We start from the raw sequence: 18,203 nt of genomic DNA on the forward strand, positions 1-18,203 counted from the left end.
GGGTAATATGGTAGGTATAAATTTAGCTTTGTTAAGAAACTGCAAGATGTTTCTCCAAAACGGATGCACAATTTTACACTTCCAAGAGAGTATGAGAGTTCCATTTGCTCCACATCCTAGCCCACATGTGGGGTTGTAAATCTTTTTTAGTGATTCTGGTAGGTATGTAGTAGTATCTTATTTTGATTTTACATATTTCTGATGATTAATATTATTGATCAATTCCTTATTTATCAGCCACATGTATATCTTTCTTGTGAAGTCTATTCAAATCTTTTTTTTTTAAGATTTATTTTTTATTTATTTCTCTCCCTTTGCCCCCTCCCCCACCCCACCCAAATTGTCTGCTCTCTGTGTCCATTTGCTGTGTGCTCTTCTGTGTCTGCTTGTATTCTTGTCAGCAGCACCGGGAATCTGTGTCTATTTCTGTTGCTTCATCTTGCTGCATTAGCTCTCCATGTGTGCCGCCCCACTCCTGTGCAGGCTGCACTTTTTTCGTGCAGGGTGGCTCTCCTTACGGGGTGTACTCCTAGTGCGTGGGGCTCCCCTATGTGAGGGACACCCCTGCGTGGCACGGCACTCCTTGTGCACATCAGCACTGTACGTGGGCCAGCTTCACCACAGGGGTCAGGAAGCCCTGGGTTTGAACCTTGGACCTCCCATGTGGTAGGCGGCTGCTCTATCCATTGAGCCAAATTCACTTCCCTATTCAAATCTTTTGATCTCTTTCAAATTGGGTTATTATTATTATTTTTATTAAGTCTCCTTCAGATATATGTATTGAAGATACATTCTTGGAAGTCTTTAACTTGCCTTTGCATTTTCTTAGTCATGTCTTTTGATGAGAAATTTTAAATTTTAATGTCTAATTAATTAACTTATTCTTTTGTGATTACTTTCTATGACCTAAGAAATCTTTGGCTATATCCAACTTGTAAAGACATTCCCCCGTGTTTTCTTTTAGAAATTTTATACTTTTTTCATTTACATTTAGGACTATGGTCCATATTGAGTTAATTTTTGTGTATGGTATGAGATAGAATTCGAAGCTCATTTTATTCTGTATAGATATCCAGGTGTTCCAGTATCATTGACTCTTTGGATTGCTTTGGCACCTTAGTAAAAACCAAAAGACCATGTAAGTGTGGACTGATTTTTTTTTTGGCTTTCTATTCTGTTTCATTGATCTATTTGTCTCTCTTCTGCCACTAGCACACTTAGTTATTGTAGCTTTATATTAATTTTTAAAGTCATCTTTTTTAAGGTTACTTTCCGCATTTTTCAATATAGCAGGCACTAGCCACATGTATTAAAATTAAAATTAGATGAAATTAAGAGGTCAGTTCCTCTATTGCACTAGCCACATTTCAAGTGCTCAATAGTCACCCATGACTAGAGTAGATATAGAATATTACCATCATTGCAGGAAGTTCTACAGGGTAGTGCTACTTTAAATATTTTACATTCTTTGCATTTCCATGTAACTTTTAGAATCAGTCTATTTCTATTTTTTAAAAAGCATGGTGAAATAATTATGATTGAGATTCGTTGCACTGAATCTATAGATCAATTTGGAGAGAAATGCTATCTTAACAACACTGAATCTTCCAGTCCATGAACATGGTATATCTCTTCACTGAATTAGGCCTTCTTTAATTTCTCTCAGCAGTATTTTGTAGTTTTCAGTGTAGAGGTATTTCTTGATTTTTTGGAAAATGTATTAAGTAGCTTGTATTTTGATGCTAGTGTAAATGGAATTGTTTTTTTAAATTTCATTTCTAGTTGATTGCTGTTGGTATACTGAAATATAATTTTTTTTTTAATTTTGAGCTTTTATTTTGAAAACTTACTAAATTCACTCATTAATCTAGATGTTTAGTAGATCCTTTAAAATGTTCTGCATAAACAATCATGTTATCAGCAATTGAGACAGTTTTATTGCATTTCCAATTTTATTTTATTTTTTTTTTGCCTTATTGCAATATTGAATAGACATGGTAAAAGTGGACATCCTAGCATCCTAACCTTGTTCTCAGTATTAGGGGCAAAGCATTCAATATTTTACAGTATGATTTGACTGTAGGTTTTTATAGATGTCTTTTATCAGATTGAGAAACTTTTCAATGATCGTGTGGACATTACATGGATTTTCAAATGCTAAACCAATGGTACATTCCTGGGATAAACCTCTCTTGGTATGAAGTATTATCCTTTTTAAAAGCTGTTTAGATTTTGTGGCTGTTAAGTATGAGGGATACTGGTCTACAATTTAAATTTTTTCTGGTAATATCTCTGTCAAGTTTGTTACTGGGGTAATGCTAGCCTCATAAAATATTTTGGGAAGTGTCCTTCCTCCTCTATTTTCTAGGAGAGTTTAATATTGGTGTTATTTCTTTAGATATTTGATAGAACTAACCAGTGGAACCATCTGGGCCTGGCGTTTTCTTTGAGGGAAATTTTGGATAAGAAATTCAATTTCTTTAATAAATATAGAACTTCTCAGATTTTGTATTTCATCTTGCACCAGTTTTGGTAATCTGTATTTTTAAAGGAATTTGTTTTATCCAAGTTTTCAAATATTCACCAGAATTGTAAATAATCATCACTTGTTTTTCTTTTAATGGCAATACCTTTGCGGTGACATACCATTTCATTCATGGCATTGGTAATTTGTTATTTGAAATCCGTTTTTCTTTTTCTTCTGTAGATCAAGTCTGTTGATTTATTAAAAGAACTTTTGGCTATGTTAAGTCTATTATTGTCTGTTTTGATTATTGTTCTTCTGTTTATTACTTCAGTCCTTCTCTTAAAACTCTCCCATCCCTTTCCCTCGATTTTCCTCAGTTTCTAAGGTGGAATTTTAGGTCACTGATTTTATGTCTTGCTTCTTTTCTAACAAGAATTAAAGTTATAATTTTTCCTTCAGTTACTATTTTAGCTGCATCCTGCAAATTGATATATTCTCATTATCCTTCATTTTGAAATATTTTCTAATTTCCCTTGTGATTTCTTCTTTTAACCATAGCTTATTTAGAATTGTGTTTAATTTCCAAATATTTGGGAATTTTATAGATATATTATTATTGATATTTAATTGTACTGTGGCCAGAGAACATTCTGGCTGATTACATTCCTTTTGAATATTTTGTTGCTTGTTGTCTGTTGTATGATTTTGATGACCATTTCCATGCTCTATTGGAAAGAAAATATATTTTGCAGTTGTTGGCTATCAATTAGCTCCAGGAGGTTGGGAGTGAGGTTCAGATTTTCTAGGACTACTTTTTGTTGTTCTGACAACTGGCAGGGCAGGGATGTTAAAATCTCCAACTATGATGGTAGATTTGTTTGTTTTCCCTTTTGTTTCTTACAATTTTTCTTCACACACATTTATTATGTTTTCCTGATGAAATAACCTCTTTGTATCTAGTAAAATGTCTTGAAGTTACTTTAATATTAATATAGCCACTCCTGCTTTCTTAAGCTTACTGAAAGCATAGTATATTTATTTCCATCTATTTTAAACCTATATGTCTTAAAGTGTATTTTTTGAAGCCAGCATGTCTTGCTTTGTTTTGACAGAATGTTTAGTATAGTCACTTTATATAATTAGTGATATGTTTCAATTTACTCTTTGCTTTGTCTCTCTTTTGTTGTTGTTTGTTGCTCCTCTATCCATCATTTCTTGACTTCTTTTGGGCTAAGTGAATATTTTTTAGAATTTCATTCTAATTTATTGTATTTTCAGTTACACTCTTCTGCATTTTTTAAGTGGTTGCTCTAGGGCAGCAGTCCTTAAAGTGTGGGTTAGGGACCCTAAAGGTCCCACAACACTTTCAAAGTCAAAATTATTTTTAAAAAATGCTAAGATATTATTTGCATTTTTTTGGTGTCATTCTCTTGTGAGTTTATAGAGTTTTCCAGATGCTACAGGTTATTGTGATGAAGTCATCACTCTGTAAGTGTATGATTGCTTTTCTTGAATTTCTGAGGTAAAAGAATTAGGGTATAAATATGTGCATTTTTAGAGAATTACTCTGTTTTCTGTACTTTTACTGGACTCTTGCTAGTTTACTTTGACTATAGCTGCTGTATTCACTGAAACCTCATTATCACCCAATAAATCATTATTTGAAATTCTGAAAATTTCCTTGTACCTATGTGAAACACAAGAATAACTACACCTTGAGGACTTGCTTTACAATATTTAAGAATTTTTCAAAGACTTCTCTAAATTTAAAAATTTTATATAGAGCTTATTTTAAGCCTAACTATTTTACTCTAAAATGAAGATGTTATAATATTTCCCATATTTAAGAGTGGATCATTGGCTTAAAAAGGAAAATAAAAAACTCTTTCTCCACACACAGCTTCCCTGTTTATCTTTAAAGATGTTAAAAAAAATAAAAATGTCAGAGAACTCTGATTCAAGAGGGAAATCTATTCCAAGGAAATTGAATGAAGTGATAAATAAGAAACAAAAATATAATGAAAGTTTTCTTTCAATAGGTTTTATTTATGTTAATAATTTACCTCATTATGTCTTCTACAACAGAACATTTTTGAAAAGCATTATGGTGCCAGTTAAAGTGCAGCATCATATTGAGATCAATCATTCAAACATTAAAGCAAAGGGAATTGAAAATTTAAATAAAGATGTGGTGAATGCTTTAAACACCTAAGATTGTTTTTTATAATTTTGTTATTATTTTCCAAGCTAGAAAAGAAAAAGCCAGTTAAGGATCTTACAGGCTAAGTTATGATAATGCATTGGCTGGAAAAGCACACACAATAACTGAGAGACTACTAAAGCCTGTATAGTTGACATTGCTCAATACCAGATAGATGGACAGGCAGTAAAAGAAATCCTGGCATTGCCATTTTCCAAGAAAACAGGAATTCATTAAAGATTTAATTGAACAAAATGGAGGCTGATTTAATATCTTGTCTACAGACTTGTGTTTTGCCTTACAAATGAATGTATTTACATATGTAGTAGGACTTACTATTTTGCTTGTATTTATCTGGTGTCAGTACCAAGTAATCATCAAAGATGATATTTTTCTATGTCAATGCCTAACAACAAACCACAAGTGGTACAAATATTTAAAGCGTTGACTAACTTTTTTGAATTTATTGTTTATCCTAGACAAATTGTGTTGACATTTTCACTAATGGCACAAAAGTAATGATGGGTAAAACTGCTGGTTTTTAGCACAAATGCAGTTGGCACTGAACTGTACTAAAAGTGATTACATTCTTCACTGCCATGTACTCCCAGTTAAAAAAGAAAGTCTATTTCACTTAAAAAAAAAATCCTTCACATGGCAGTGAAAATATTTATTAAATCTAGACTTTGGAATACATGTTTATTTAATAATCTGTGTGATGGAATGAGAAGTGCACTTAAAGTAATTCTACTGCATACCGAATGACAATGGTTATCTGAGGAAAGGCACTTGTGTGTTTGGTGGACTTGTGAACTAACTGGTTGCTTTTTCCATGGAATACCATTTTTTTAATTGAAAGAATAACCAACAGATAAACTATGGATATTCAGACTTGGTTACTGGACATATATTTAAAAAATAAAAACCAAGAGAGCCTGTTGTCAATGATGAAATTTGAGCTTTCAAATAAAAATTAGAATTTTGAAGACTTGTGTCCATTACTGTAAGACTGGGAGATTCCTAAAACTTAAAGACTTTTCTGATGAGATTGGTAGTGATATGAGCAAATGCAATTTTTGGATATGGTCTAATTAAATATGTCAACATTTTGAAGATATGTGTAACTCCATAAATTATTTTCCAAATGATCAATGCATAATGTTAAAAAATCATTTAAAGTTCATAATAGACCAATGGAGAGTAAAAAACGTTCATTGATACAGTTTTATATTCCCTATGGTAGCTAACCTTTAAGAAACCTGCACCTCTGCGTTTTGGTGCAGTACTAAAGACTATTCACAAATTATCTGAAAAGGTTATTAAACCTCTTCTCCATTTTCCAGCTACTGTATGTGTGAGGATGGAATTTCTCCACATGCTCCAACCTAAACAACATATTGCAACTGATTGAATGCAGAAGCAGATATGAGAATACAGCTGTCTTCTAATAAATCAGACATTATGATGAGATCTGCAAAATGTAATTCAACCCCAATCTTCTAATTTTAAAAAATTTGGAATATTATTTTTCATAAAAACATGTTAATATGTAATAGGTTTATTGTCATTTAAATGAATACATGAATGTTTTCATAATTTCTCAAACTTAGTTCCTAATATGGTATATATATCAATAGATATAATCCATGTGAACAAAAGTTCTTTGGGGTCTTCAATTCTTAAGACCCAAAAGTTTGAGAACCATACTCTAGGGATAACAATGGATATGTTTCACTCTTCATGTTCTAAGTAACAACAACTATCATATCATTTCATGTAAAATGTTAGAACTTTGTAACTGTATAGCTCCATTTACATTTTGTCCTTTATGACACAGTGGCTATATATTATGTAGGGAGAATTATATATTACATCTACATATGTAAACTTCTCAATATTATAATTTTTCCTTTGCACATTCATATGTATTTTAAAGAAATTAAGAAATATTTACCCACAGATCTATTATTTCTGTTATTCTTCATTCCTTCTTGAAGAGCTGAAAGACAAGCTGGTTTTATTTTCTTTCAGCCTGGAGAAGGAAATTTTCTGAGTATTTCTTGTGGCACAGGTTTGACCGTCTTAGTTTCCTTTTATCTAAAAATGTTTTTATTTTGCTGTCATTCTACAAGAATATTTTCAATGGATATAGATTGTGGGGTTGACAGCTTTTTTCTTTCAACATTTTAAAGACATTGTTTCCATATCTTCCAGTCTCAGTTCTGATAAATGATTGATCATCTGAATAGTGTGCCATTTTTCTTTGCTTTCAAGACTTTATCTTCAAACACTTTATGATGAACCTGGATGAGGTTTTCCTTATATTAGTTCTTATTGGGTTTCCTGAGCTTCTTGAAACTGTAAATGTCTTTCACCAAATTTGGAAAATTTAGGTCATTATTTCTTCAAATTGTTTTTCCAACCTTATTTTCTCTCTTTTCCTTTGGGGACACCAAAGGAAAATTAGACCCCAAGTTTCTGTTCATTTTATAATAATACTTTTACCACTCTCTGTTCTTCAGATCAGACAATTTCTATTGATTTATCTTTAAGTTCACTGACTCTTCCTTCTTTCATTTTCCATCTGTGGTTAAGCCTAACCAGCAAATTTTTAATTTTAGATACTATACTTTTTGATTCTAGAATTTCAGTTTCTTTTTTATAGTTTCTATTTCTCTTGAGACTTCCTATTAATTCATCCAAATGTATTTTCCTTTACATCCTTGAGGAAATTATAACATTTTTGCCTGATATAGCCAATATCTTGGTCATCTATGGGAATTTGTTTCCATTAACTGCTTTTGCTTTTTGTTGTTCCTGTTTCTTCATATATCTAGCAACTTTGCATTGTATTCTGAATTTTGTGAATGACATATTTTAGGTATTCTGGATTGTTATATTCCTCTGAAAACTACTGACTTTTTTTTGGTTAGCCAACAATTAACTTGGCTGGACTCAAATCCCAAACAATCTCCCTTGCATAGACAGCAAATTTCAATTCCTTCATCCTTAACTATGCTGCGTGAAGCCTGTCTTGCACATGTGTAGTTCATGTGTCAGATAAAATTTTGGCAGAGTTTATAAACAGAATTAGAGACTTCCTCTATCTGGCTCTTTCCTTCCTGAGACTTCCCACTCACTTTCCATCTGATGTAGTTACTCTGAATTTTAACTTCCAGTACTTCAAGCCAGTAAACAGTGAATTTCTCCAAGTTCTTGGATGCCCCAAGTATAGGACATTCTCTCAGGTTAGAAGCTGTAAAAAAACAGGAAACTGACTCAGTTTTATTTCCTTCTTTTAAGCAGTTGTTCTCCAGTGCCTTCAGTGCTTTTTATATTTTGTTCAGAATTTATCATTGCAATCCATGGAAGAATGGTCCACTAGGAGCTACTCACCCATTACCAGAAGCAGAACCCTGTACATATTTTAAAACCAATAAATGTTATTTCCATTTTGAAATTAAAATGACAAACTAAGCATTAAAAATAAGAAAATAAAGTGGTCTCAATTAGTAGACCTAAAATATATTTTGGTAATCATAAGGCTTAATAAACAGTATCAAAAACAGTATCATGCTGCTAAGACAAGATAAAATTAGTTTTCTGGATCCTGTGACCCTAGCATTACGGAGTAGATGGCTTTTACTGGGTGGAGCTTCGGGCCATGGAAAAATTTAAGAATTCTGAAAATGCTGGCTGGTACAATAAAAGGGTTTATAAGTATACGGAAAACTATCTGAATCTAGGAATACATAAGATATTAACCCAAGGTTGTAAGCAGGGATTTTTCAAACAGGGCAAGTGTGTGGTAGATCAGCTCAGCAGCAGCATAGGAAATAAGACTTGGAGTATAAGAACTGGATTAACTAAGGCAGCAAATTAAAGAAACTCCACAATTTAGAATGGATAAAGCAAACTTAATCAAACAAGAGAACTTATAAAAATACCAGGAAGGGGTGATCGCACTTATGAAAGGTGATGAGGTAGCCCCCATCTCTTCATCATCACCCTCTTCAAATTCTGGTTAAGTTGTATTTCAGGATGGTGGGAGAGAAACACGAATAATATTTTAACTTGTTTCTCTGTGGCCTAAATTACCATAAATACCATCTTAGTCTTATAGGATTACCTGGGCCCCATGGAAGACCAGAAATAGTTTGGTTGAATGTTACTTTGTCTCTGTAAGATGCTGATGCTGCCTCCCATCCCAATACATTAAATAATAAGGATCAAGGATTGGGTAAAGTTGGGAATAGTAATTAAAACTTAGGGATTAAGGAGGGAGAGAGAAAATTCATTATTTGCAAATAGATGACTATGTTGGGAGACATAAAATTAAAACTGTCTGTCCTTGCCAGAGATATAAGCCTGAAAGATTACTTTTTATTCATCCTGTCCCTGAGTGATCTTTCAAAGAATCCTAACAGGTCATCACAGGGACTAAGTATCTACCACTGATTTTGAACTTTTTATGCCGATGAATTATTTGTCCCTTAAAAATGACATGCCTCTATATCTTGTTAATCCCTTATTTTTTCTAAAAAAAATCCTCTATAATACTTGTCTAAATTAATGAGACACACTTGAAATGTTAGCAATAGACAAAAAGTTAATGGTGGTATTTGTGCAAATAAAAGAAAATTAAGATTGTAGTAAAAGATACAAGAGATTTCATAACAAAAAAATCCACAAGTAAAAAGGCCATTACAAAATTTCAGCAATATTTGTTCCAAATTCTTCAAGGAAAAACTAAATACTAGACAAAATATAATCTATTGGAGACTTCAATCCTTGTCAAAATATCAGAGATTAAGCAAAAAAATCAGAGGAATGGCACATAAATAAGTAAAATTAAAATAAAATATTCAAAAGAGAAATCTCATTCTTTAGTATTATTTTCTGGGTGTCATTGATTCTTTTGAGAATTTGATTAAATATATAGGATGCCTCCTCAGATAAATGTGCACATTTTGCCAACAATTTCATGTATTCATGAATTTACTGAAGCTAGGTTACCATCCCATTAGGACTGTAAAAGCTAACATTTATAGGCACCTTCTAAGTGCTGTGCTTTATACTAAGCACTTTATATGCATTTTCACTTAATCTTACAATAACCTTACAAGCTAGGTACTACTACTGCCCTAATAACAATCCAAGATATCAATCTTGCCATTATCTCCATTTTACAGAGTAGGGAAGCTTAGATACTAAGATACATGTCCAAGGTCACATAGCCAATTAGCAGCAGAAATGGGCTTTATATCCATATATCTCTAATCTCAGGTTTACTGCTTTTAATCACTATGATATGCTATCTGTCACTAAGGTCCTCCTATATTAATTTTTTCTTTTATATTAATTTTAAAAACCTATATTCTTGACAAAAGAGATATAAACACATCCAATTCCATTTATACCTCTCTCATTGTGAAAGAGAATTTGAAGCAGTTAGAGATAAAGCACAAGAAATAAACATAAGAATGTGTAGAGGGAAAAGGTAAGAAAATGAGTTGAAACTAGAGGTAGAGTCAGAACCAAAAATGGGTGTCATGAAGTTTTCCCTAATTGATAGAGATGAGTCATACATTTGACTCTGAACAACAAAGTGCCAGAGGAGAGGATTTCATCAACATTGTTGTTTCTGGCATTCAAACTGAGTAAAAGATTTCTTATGGGGACATTGTGTAGACAATATCCTCAACATTATAAAAGAGTGACTTTAAGATAATTTTTTCTTAAATCGTATCTTGATGTAGGCCAAAGTATGATGTCAAACTATAGGATGGAGAAGACAATTCTACAAAGGGTATAAATGCAGCCTTGGTAAAAAAAAAAAAAAGTCAATGATTTGGATTGAGCTGAGAATCAAATGTAGGATAGATAGGGAAATGGACAGAATGCACATCCTTCAGGTAACCTTTCTGTCAATTAAGCTTTTAAATTTGGCAGTTGAGAATTTATTTTTTCTGACAAGAATGTGTCAGGAATCTTAAATTGTTTAGTATGCCAGATAAATATGCATGGACAATCAAGGAAAGGGTAAAATTGATAACTTCTTATGGAAGTTGGAGGTCTAAACAGGAAAGACATTTGAATTTTAGACTGTCCTCAAAGGTGAGTGGAAGGAAGATCTGTGGATAGAGATAACATCTAATTCACACCAATGTGTAAATACATGTTTGAGACATAGCTGATATTCAAAACAGAAAATTTTCTTTGTTGTTGTTAAATCAGGAATATTGTTACAATATATCAAAGATTATGGAAACCTGCCAAAAGCAGGTTTATAAAATAATGATTCAATGTTCTGTTAAGAGACATGGCATGGAACAAAATAAATATGTAAGAAAGTAAAAAAATGAAAGAGCAGAAATAAAACTACTCAAACTAACAATAACTAGTATTTAAAAAGCAAGTAAGTTGAAAAAGAGGGAAGTGGATGTGGCTCAACTGGTGGAATGTCTGCCTACCATATGGGAGGTCTGGGGTTCAAACCCAGGGCCACCTGGCCTGTGTGGTGAGCTGGCCCACATGCGGCGCTGCCACACACAAGGAGTGCCATGCCATGCAGGGATGTCCACTGCGTGGAGGAGTGTGCCCCGCATTGAGTTTGAGTTGTCCTGTGCGAGAAGAGTGCAGACCACCCAGGGTGGTGCTGTGAGCATGGAGGGCTGACACAGCAAGATGATGCAACCAGAAAGAGACATAGATTCCCAGTGCCACCGAGGATACAAGGAGACACAGAGGAGAGCACAGCGAGTGGGTGCAGAAGGCACACAATTGGGGGGGGGGAAGGGAAGGGGAGAGAAATAAATGAAATAAATCTTTTAAGGGAAACGGACTTTGGCCCAGTGGTTAGGGCGTCCGTCTACCACATGGGAGGTCCGCGGTTCAAACCCCGGGCCTCCTTGACCCGTGTGCAGCTGGCCCATGCGCAGTGCTGATGCGTGCAAGGAGTGCCCTGCCACACAAGGGTGTCCCCCGCGTAGGGGAGCCCCATGCGCAAGGAGTGCACCCATAAGGAGAGCCGCCCAGCACGAAGGAGGGAGCAGCCTGCCGAGGAATGGCGCCGCCCACACTTCCCGTGCCGCTGACGACAACAGAAGCGGACAAAGAAACAAGACGTAGCAAAAAGACACAGAAAACAGACAACTGGGGGAGGGGAGGGGAATTAAATAAATAAAAATAAATCTTTAAAAAAAAAAATAAATCTTTTAAAAAAACTGTACAATTAACTATTTAAAAAAAAGGAAACAGAGAACCAAATCACACTATCCAACTGCTGAAAGAATAAACTAAAAAAAAAAAGTAATGAAAATACAACATGAAAGATAATTAAGTCTTCTGTAAATAGAGACTGGGATGGAGAAGTCTAGGTGTACTTAATAGAACCCTAACTCACTCACTGAAAAAAAAAGTACAAAATCGACTCTGAAGAAAATTAACATTATGGAGCCTGGCATTCTTTTTGAAAACTAAGGCCTCTCAGTAACAAAAGAGTTAAATTTTGGCATATATCCATATGATAGAATGTTATGCGGTCTTAAAAAGAGTTTTTAATAGAATAAGAAAATGCTTTACTAGTATAAGGGGAAAAGCAGGATATAAAATATTTACATTGAGTCCAAAATACACTTAGGTGTCAGTGGTGACACGTTAATTTTTTTCTTTTAAGCCATAATTTTTCCTATGGAAAAATACTTTTTAACAATCAGAATGATATTTTTAATAATAATATTCATACAGATAACTGCTTATAAAACTACAGGACAGCAAGTCTGATAGAAATATAATCAGCATAGGAATAAAAAAAATAACAGGGAAACAAAATATAAACAAGAACATTTACCAAAGAAGAACATTCTGTCAAACGGACAATGGAAAACTTTGTTCAAATTTTTAAAGTGAGAACAAGCCTATTATATAAAATGGGTCAAAATATGATGATGAAGATAACAGCAGCAACCATTTATTTTTAGTGTCAGGCAGTACACTGTTTCCCACACATTATCATTTTATCCTTACAACACTACTGTAGGGATAGTTACTATACTTATCTCCAGCTTAAAGACAGACAAAGGGGTTGATGTACCAAAGTCATATAGTTAATAAATGGCAGAGCTCTATGTCAAATCTAGGCAATCTAACTACTTTGCTGTACTGCATGGTATATATATATTTCACATTTCAGATGATGAGATAAATGTTTATATTCTAAAACCAAGAAAGGAAAAAAAAAGGTCAAGACTAGGTTTAATGCCTTTTAAATAACATCATAGTAATAGAAATATAAAACATTTAAAGAATTGATAAAATAGGGTTTATTCCAAGAATTCAAAGAACACAAGGAAAGCTAATCAAATAATTCACTATATTTGTAGAATAAATAGCTAAAACAAAATCATAGCAATACCAATAGTTACTGAGAAGGATTTAATAAGATTAAACATCTTTTAACTAGACAGACACAAGACTATTAGTTATAAAGGCTATAATTCTTAACAAAGGTAATATATTTTATTACAAACAGAAACATGTAAAATATATAAAGAACAATTATCCATATTCAGCTCTATAAATTGTTGAGTAGTTCATATATATACAAGTGTGGATGGTAAATCTCTACATGGAAACATATATGCATATCAGTTAAATAAATTTAAATTAAAACTTTAGGACACATTAATTAAAATAACCAAAATAAATAAAACTTGAACCCAAATATAGATGGAGAAGTAGAAATGAGGTATGCGCGCATGCGCGCGTACACACACACACACACACACATTGATGGTAGCATTATAAAATGGTTTGTTCTTTTGGAAAGTAGTATGGCAAATCTAGTAAGAATGTATGTGGGAAAATGCTATTTGCATATAAACAAATGTATACATCCATATTATAACTATTTAAAAATGTATATCCTCAAAGATTATAAGTAAATATAGAGTGATAAAAATGGAGTCAATGCATGATTATAAAGAATACTGGAATGTATTTAATCAACAAATATTTATTGAACACCTATTATATGCCAGACATTATTTTAGACAAAAGCGATAGAAAAATGAACGGGCAAAGGAATTACTTTCAGAGTTTACACTTTAGGAGAAAGGAGCAGAAATAAATGTGCAAACAAAAATACGATATCAGCCACTGACAAATGCTATGATGATAAAAGAGATGGATATAGTTGGGGGGAGAGGGATGATCTTAATTGAGTGGTTAGAGAAGGCAGCTTTGAAAAAGTGACATCTGAGCTGACACTTGAATGCAAAGAAATCATCACACTGTAGGAAGTTCAGTTTAGGCAAAAGGAACAACATATGCAAAGGCTACATGGTTTGTTTTGTGTTTCATGGTGAGGAACTCAGGGAAAAAAGGCCCATGTGGCTGGAACAGGGAAGAGGAGACTGGTAGGAGGTGAGGTCAGAAAAAGGCAGGAGCCAGGTCATACCAAGGCCTTATAAACTACACTACACCTCTGCCTCTTAATGTCCCTCTTAATGCCTCTTAACGGATAGAAGAGATGTTTGAAATGAAAAAGTTCATAGGAGTTTGGGTCAGGAAACATGGAATGAAGAAACACTCAGGGTACTTTAAATTTGAGTCCAAGTCAATGAGAGAACAATGACAATGACAAAACCAGAACAATGCAGAGAGGTATAGGGTGCAGATGGAAAAAGAATGAAGTATTCGGGCTGGGGAAAATATCCAACAGGTAGCTAAGCTACAGATCTGGATAAGAATAAATATTTGTAGGTCATCATTCAGATAAATGTTTATTGCCCCCAAGCATTAGGCCCCAAGGGAGAGGTGAATAAGTGGATCTGTCTTCTAAGAGCTGAGAGAGAAAAATCAGACGCATACATACAAATGCTCCATAGCAAAAGCTGTGAGTGCCCCGAGAGAGGGATAAATACAATGTTTAAGAGAAATCAGATACAGACATTACCAGATTTTATTTTGGAGATGGAGAAAATTAAGTTAGGAAAATAAAGGGAAACATTTGAGTTAGGCCTTTAAAGTTGAGTAAGATATGGACTAACAGGTATAGGGCTCTGGGAAGAAAAAAAGCATTCCAGAAATCTGAAACAGCCTAGGGACACAGAGGCAGGAAAGCATACTATGTGTAATTTGGAAATAAGGTTGGTAAAATTTAGTTTAGACAAATTATGGAGTATCTTATTAGTACGGAGTATGTAGAGGGAGGAAGGAAGGAAGAATAAAAAGGTAAAAACGAGACCCGAAGTCTAAGACTTAGGGAAATGTTCTCAGGGATAGTTCAGGATAAGTTCAGTTTGAATGTAGAGGAGGTAGATTTGTTGACTGAATAAAAGATATGGCCATGACTGTATACTGTCATAAAAGTAAAACAATAAGAAAACAAAAATGAGTGCAGTGATTAGGAAGACTAATAACTACATAAAATATAACAAATAATGTAGTATCTCATATTTATCTTTATAGGAATGTATCTGAACATGTCTCTCTGTAGCGTTCTTAGAGAATACAGAATCCATGTAGGCTTTAAATTTAAGCCTTTTAAAATAATAATAATAATAGTAATTAATACCTTTCACATGATTTTTAGGGGAAGGTGTTTGAAATAATTTTGGATGACTTAGATCAGGGGTTCTTAGCCTTTTTTGTTTCATGGACCCCTTTGCCAGTCAGGTGCAAGCCATGGACCCACGGACCCCTTACTTAGTCCACACTATACTGTGTATTATTTAATAAATATATCACATTCATACCAACACATCCCAACAAGAATATTTTTTTGAATTTGAGTTCAAGCTCTCAGACCCATTGTTAAGAACCCTTGACTTAGATTTGCAACTTTACTATATTCAGAGAATTATATATTTCAAAGTAAGTAAAACCAAACTTACAAAGGTGCTAAATATCCAGAGAAATACTTTATATTCAGTCACATCTATTTATGCTTTAAGACTATACAAGCAAAAGTATAAACTGTGGGAAGTTATTACACTAAATAAAGATGCATTCGTTAACAATTGTAGGCCATAACAGTGCCTGTATTATTTTTAACAATCAAATATCTAATCAAGTAGCTAAAATACTTAAATTTTAGGAATTAACTCTTTAGAACAGAAGTTCAATAAAATAATTTTCCAGGTTAAGATGAATATTTGAAAGTCTGACTCTTTACATTATCTGTCTATCTGTATGTCTATCATCAATATATTTATCCATGGCTGCATTCCACTGAATTTAGTTTAGAAGTAAAATTGAATCCTCCACTTAAATTTAAGTACAAGTTGATTACCACATATTTAATTATAGTAGCTTACTTTACTAGGACTATTTTAAGGATAAGGCAGTCTAAAAATGTTCTAGAAAATTGTTCTGTTTAAAATACTATTTTGCTTATTTTCAATGACTAGGTAGTGATGCCAAATTAAAGCAAGCTCTCCTTGGCAAGTGATTGCAAAAATGTGTGTATGTATATATCATATTCCAATATCCACACATCCACACCCAATACCCAATGCTACACATATACTATGATGATAGATTACTCAACCACATTGTAAATCAACAGCAGAAAGTTTCATTAGTCTTTGTTAATAGCTTGATATTTGGCTTCTGTTTGCTGATTCAAAGCACAAGGAAAGGGAGTGCAAGGCATTTATAAATTTAGCTATATGACTGGCTGTTTCAAGTATCATATACATTTCATAATATGGGGTCAAGTCATGTTTTCTAAACCTTTGTACAAATAGACCCTACTTTACCAATATGACATCTTAACATTGTTATCCCACAATGTGTAGACATAATCCAGTAAATTTGTTTAATGGCAATACTACCATCCTTAGGGGACAAAAATCTTGTTAGTGTAGCTTTATAGACTATTTTTGAGTTATTCTTATAAATTCTGATTTCATTTAATTAGTCTCCAATGTAGAAGATATAAGGATATACAGAAGATAGAAGAAAACACAAATTGCTTAGAATAAGTTTTTTTTTAAACAATTTTTTAGTAAGGGCCAAGTTTTTTTGAATACCTTTTAATTTCTAGTGAGTATTCTCCAATGCTCAAAAATGTACATGTCACTCAGGATACTTTTAAAAAGTAACAATCTTTCCATTGAAATACAATTCATAAGATTTCAAGTTAGATTTTCAAGTACAAATTAGGAAAAATACTTACCTTTGATTCGAGGTAGACATTTGCTGATGACATTTTTGTAATTTTGCATATGTAACTAACTAAAGAAATGGCACAAAGAATAAACAGACTATCATTAATTAGTGCTCGAACAAACACAGTCCATTTCAACTGATTTTCTGGGACATCTCCATGGACTAGCATTGCACAAGTCAAGTTCACCACTAAAAAGAGAAGGCTTGCCAATATAAAGCCTAAATGCAGTAGAATTCTGAAAAGAAAAAATACAAGTTTATTAGATGTTTATAAAACTAATGAGAAGCTAAATTTATTTCTAAATTTGTGTGTTATTTTAGGTATAGTAATCCCTTCAGTCTAAAATGGTTATACTTTCATTAAATAAAAGTTTAATAATCATTCAGAGTTACTTGGACTATCTTTGCAGTTATGAAATGAGTATCCAAACCATTTAAAATGGCATTAGATTTTTAAATGTTAATTTCAGAAATAACTTCAGGTAGACCTGAATTCAGTTACCTTTACTAGGAGGAATAATAAAGGGCTATTTTTAACACATTTAAAAAAATATTGAATCTTTTTGCTTTTATAACTATTAAGCATATTTTCATTGACCTTTCCATTCCAAGAATTACCAGGCTTTTATAATTTGCCTAGAAAGTAATTTAATGTACCTAAATTTAAACTGATCATCTAATACTAATTTTAAGAGGTAAGAGAAAATGTGTTTTAAACAGTATTCAATCTTAAGAATTTCTAATTATAGCAAACATTGTTTTCAAACTTGACTAAAGGAGAAGATGGAAATAGTACATGTAGAGTTTCAAGAACTCAGGAACACCTATTATTGTTATAAAGTTGCATTTTACTATGCATACAGAACAACTATGAAAATGAAATGCTTAACTGTTTCCCCTAAGGAAAATTAGAACACCTTATAAAAATTCTTCAGGTAAGGTGTGGCTACCTGGATCAAGTAGTGGTGACAGCTATCTGTATGAGAGTAATCCCAGTTCAAATACTTCACACCAAATTAAATACATACAATGCAGAAATGTATTTGTCACTGAAATATCTTCTATTTTGGGTCACTTTTTAATGTGACCATTAAAAAAAATCTATCTTTGGAAATAGTTTATAAAAGGTAAATTGAAGGTAAAACATAATCTGCAACAAACTTAGGTGTATATTCAAAGTACAAAGTCTGTAGTTTAAAAAATTTAGATCTTAACATGCTCCTAGATTAAATAATTTTCAAAAAATTACAAATTTTGAAATCCCACAAAGACCCTGAAATTACCTATAAATCCAAGGAATTACAGTAGTTTAGGAAACCAAAGCCTAGAGAGTGTAAATGAATGGCATAGTTGGCAAGT

General features: G+C 32.9%; 1 protein-coding gene across 1 annotated transcript in view; it reads right to left on the reverse strand.

Annotated features, from left to right (window-relative positions):
* Nucleotides 1–18,203, reverse strand: part of GPR137C (G protein-coupled receptor 137C) — a 67,579-nt gene that overhangs the window by 10,198 nt on the left and 39,178 nt on the right. Inside the window, exon 3 of the mRNA XM_058293424.1 lies at nucleotides 16,852–17,080. Within this exon, the coding sequence (XP_058149407.1) occupies nucleotides 16,852–17,080 (229 nt within the window). The remainder of the gene's footprint in view (nucleotides 1–16,851; nucleotides 17,081–18,203) is intronic.

The sequence above is a fragment of the Dasypus novemcinctus genome, chromosome 3, assembly GCF_030445035.2.
Source record: "Dasypus novemcinctus isolate mDasNov1 chromosome 3, mDasNov1.1.hap2, whole genome shotgun sequence".
Classification (NCBI taxonomy): Eukaryota; Metazoa; Chordata; class Mammalia; order Cingulata; family Dasypodidae; genus Dasypus; species Dasypus novemcinctus.